Source organism: Dipodomys ordii, unplaced genomic scaffold, assembly GCF_000151885.1.
Source record: "Dipodomys ordii isolate 6190 unplaced genomic scaffold, Dord_2.0 Scaffold19, whole genome shotgun sequence".
Classification (NCBI taxonomy): domain Eukaryota; kingdom Metazoa; phylum Chordata; class Mammalia; order Rodentia; family Heteromyidae; genus Dipodomys; species Dipodomys ordii.
Window position 1 is genome coordinate 11170797 of NW_012267235.1, and position 4208 is coordinate 11175004.

At 48.8% G+C, this 4208-nt stretch overlaps 1 protein-coding gene across 1 annotated transcript in view; it reads right to left on the reverse strand.

The window, feature by feature from the left end:
- The window catches only part of Pfas (phosphoribosylformylglycinamidine synthase), a 17987-nt gene extending 17067 nt beyond the window's left edge, over window positions 1-920 (reverse strand). The window contains exons 1-2 of the mRNA XM_013013117.1: window positions 779-920; window positions 558-693 (exon numbers count right to left, since the gene is read on the reverse strand). Coding sequence (XP_012868571.1) covers window positions 558-693; window positions 779-920 — 278 coding nt within the window. The remainder of the gene's footprint in view (window positions 1-557; window positions 694-778) is intronic.
- Between the last annotated feature and the right edge of the window lie 3288 nt (window positions 921-4208).

Genomic DNA, 4208 nt, shown 5'->3' on the forward strand with positions numbered 1-4208 from the left:
CATCCCTGAACTCCATCCGCATGACCAACAAAAAAAAAAAAAAAGTCACTCAACAACAAGAAAAAAAGTCAAGTGCTGGTGGCTCATGCCTGTAACACTAACTATTCAGAAGACTGCTATCTATGTTCAAAACCATCCTGGACTGGAAAGTCCACAAGACTTATCTCTAATTAGCCAGCAAAAAGCAGGAAATGGAATTATGGATCAAGGGTAGAACACCAGTCTTGAGCAACAGCTCAAGAAACAGCTCCCAGGCCCTGAGTTCAAGCCCCAGTGCCAGCATAAAAAACAAAAAGCAAAAAAACAAAAACAATAAACAAAAAAAACAGCTGCACCCAAAACTTACCAGAATGCAAGCTGGTTCAGTCTTCAGAAGCACCTATTACACAGGCCTCCTGATCAGGAAGCAGAATGGATCCCAAAGATGGGATTTTGAAAACCAAAATCCCCAAGGACCATAAGAAGGAGTGGAATGGAAGAAGGAGGAGATCCTGAGTGTGAAAGGAAAGATGAGCCTTGAAACATCAAAAAAGCTGTCCCAGGATGAACACACATACCTGGGCCCAACCTCTAGCAGCAGGTCATTGGGGCCAGGAAAGAGCCAGGATTTCTGAGCAACATCATCCATTAACAGGGGGCAGCCAAACAGCCATAACAGCTTCTTCATCTCCTCAGCACTTGGTAGGGCTGTGGCTACAGGAAGACAGGGCACAAGATAGACTGAGGAACCTCCTGGCACCAGGGAACCTCCTTCAAGAATCCAATACCTGGGCCCAACCTGTCCAGTCCACATTGTAGCACAGCTCTGTCTCAACACTCTGTAGCTCTGGGAGTTTCCCTTGAAGTCTCCGTAGAGTATGTCCAGATGCTGCTCCCTCATGGCCAGAGGGCCGAACATAAAAGTGAAGCACTGGAGACATCTCTGCAGGTATCTTTCCTGAAGTGATGAGTTAGGCTCCTTAATTAAAAAAAAAAAAAATTAACAAGAACTTATGTGCCAAAATGATTTCAAGTTTCTCATATTGGAGTGTGAGGTAGAAGTACTGGGGTTTGAACCAGGGCAAAGCACTTGCTTAAGCAGGCACTGTACCTTTTGAGCTACTTCATCAGTGCTAATTTCAAGTTTCAAGGACAGTCTAGACATTAGTGATGAAGTAGGAAAAAATAACAGGGGCATCCAGAGAAACAAGGTAACCTTAAGATTTTAATGAATCTGCAAAACAGCGGCTGAGTGTAGCTCAATGGTAGAGCATGTGTTTAGCATATGTGAAGCCCTGGTTTTAACCTCAGTGTTTGCATCCACCCCTAATCACCAAGTGAGTGTTGGTAATATGGGATGGAGTGCACATGCACAGTCCTTGGGATTCATACAAGATCTTAGGAACATCACTGTGAAGACAGAAGGCAGAAGCCATGTCTGCTGTCCCAGAACTAGCTATTTAACGCAGCTGACCTCTAACTCATAATCCTGCTGTTACCACACTCGCCTAAAATGGACCAGTCACACTAGTTTCCATTCTATTCCTCAAATTTTCCAGGCTCAGTCCTAAAGGACATTATTTAACCTGGTATTTGCAGGTCTAGCTCTTTGTAGTTACTTAAAATTCCAGAGGGAAGGCACCTTCAAAGGCCTTATTTGACCAGCCACTGGTTTTTTGTATTGTTTTTTGCTGGTCATGTGGCCTGAACTCTGGGTCTGGGTGCTGTCCCTCAGCTTTTCAGCTCAAGGCTAGTGCTCTACCACTGGAGCCACAGCACCACTTCCGGCATTTTCTGTTTATGTGGTGCTGAGGAATCGAACCCAGGGCCTCATGCTTGCAAGGCATGCACTCTACCGCTGAGCTACCTTCCCAGCCCCTGGTTTTTTGTTTTTTGTGTTTGTTTTTTTTGAGGAGGGGCTTGAACTCTGCACTTGGGAGCTGCTCTTCAGCTCAAGGCTAGTGCTCTACCACTTGAGCCACAGCTCCACTTCTGGTTTTCGGGTGGTTAACTGGAGATAAGTCTCACAGACTTTTCTAACCTGGCTGGCTTGGAACCTCGATCCTCGGATCTCAGCCTCCCGAGTAGCTAGGATTACAGGCGTGACTCACCACACCCAGCCCAGCCACTTTTAAGTAGCCATTACTTGACAACTTAATATTCAATTTGTTTGGTATTTACCACTTTAAAAGTTTTGGCTTTTAGGGGCTGGGAAGGTGGCTCCGTGGTAGAGTGCTTACCTTGCATGCATGAGGCCCTGGGTTTGATTTTTAGCACCACTTAAGCAGAAAAGGCCCGAAGTGGCACTGTGGCTCAAGTGGTAGAGTGCTAACCTTGAGCTGAAGAGCTGAGGGACAGCGCCCAGGCCCAGATTTCAGGCCCCACAACCGATCAAAAAAAAAAAAAGTTTTGGTTTTTACTATATACTCCACACTAGAACAAAATCTAATGGGCTGCGCCTGCTTCATATCCATTGAATTAGCAAAGCTTAAAAACAGCACCCACTTTAAAAACAAAAAACTCCAGCTTAAAAACCAGACAAACGAGGGGCTGGGAAGGTGACTCAGCAGTAAAGTGCTTGCCTCCCATGCATGAGGCCCTGGGTTCGATTCCTCAACACCACATAAACAGAAAAGGCCAGAAGTGCTGCTCAAGTGGTAGAGTGCTAGCCTTGAGCTGAAGAGATGAGGGACTGCGCTCAGGCCCAGACTTCCAGCTCCATGACTGACCAAAAAAACCAATACAAACGAAAACTTGTTGACTGAAAGATTCCTACACAACTTAGCCCTCCCTCCGCATCCCCCCCCCACACACACTTCAGGCTAGTCTTCACTGAAATCATCTTCCTATTTTGATCTTTTACTTCCAATTTAAGATAAACCCCAGGAGCACAGGGATGGGTTCCGTCTACAACAGGGCTCTACCCCTAACAACGAGCATACTGCAAAGCAGACGACCGACAAACTAGAAAATAAATACATGGGATGAGGAAGGGAGGTGGGCTTCCCACGTGGTCGGTCATCCCATCAAGGGTCAGTGGAAGGCGCTCACCAGAGGACGAACCCCACTACAGCAGGAACACGGGCCCCAGACGCCCTAACTCCGCCTGCCCCAGGGGCTGAGCCCGTCCAGACGGCGCTCGGGAACCGCGAAGGAGGAGCGAAGAGCCGGGGCTGGAAGCGTGAGGTCTGTCCCGCTTACCCCGGAGCCGGCGGCCGCTCACGGCGCTCCAGGTCCCCGCCTTCGCTGACGTCATCCCCGCGCGCCGAGGACGGGGGCGGGGCCCCGGAGGCGCGCGCCTCGCACCCGGTGCTTCCTCGCCCCCACCCACTTCCTCTGGCGGTCCGCGGGTGGGCGCCTGGCTGTACTTGGTAGGAAAGTCTAATGCTAGGTTACGAATTTGGTTTCTAGGTCCCGAATTTGGAGGAGTAGAGAATTCTTGAAGGATGATAGGAACTATTAGATGCTAGCGAGCAACTGGGTCCATAAAGGGATAGAGGAGGTGTCAAGTCTCTTGCAGGTTTATAGGCCTTTTAGCCTTGGGTGGATCTTCATGTAATGGGAGTGATGGGGCTTAGCAGCTGGGTTGGGTGCAAGGTGGTAGTTGCTGTTACCAGGGGCTTGAACTCAGGCTTGCACTTTCCTGCCTGCTTTGCTACTTGTTTGACTGGTGCTGTACCACTTGAGCCATGTCACCAGACCAGGTTTTTAACTGTTAACTGGAGACATGGGTCTCTTATTCCTACAACTAGCTTTGAATTAAGAGAGAACCTAAAGGGAAGTCCTTAAGACGGGCTCTGGTGGCTCATGCCTGTAATCCTAGCTGCTCAGGAGGCTGAGATCTGAGGATCACAGTTCAAAGCCAGCCAGGGCACGAATGTCCATGAGACTTATCTCTCATAAACCACCAGAAAACTGGAAGTGGCACTGTGGCTCAAGTGGTAGAGCTCTAACCTTGAGCTGAAGAGCTCAGGACAGCATCCAGGCCCAAAGTTAAAACCTCATGACCAATCCCCCCCCCACACACACACACAGGAAGTCTTTAAGTGGGACCAATAGAGTGGTGTCCATAATGATAACTTCCTTTTTTGGGGGGGGCAGTCGTGGGGCCTGAACTCTGGGCCTGGGCACTTTCCCTCAGCTCTTCAGCTCAAGGCTAATACTCTACCACTTGAGCCACAGTGCCACTTCCAGCTTTTATTCTTTTTGCTTATGTGGTGCTGAGGAAT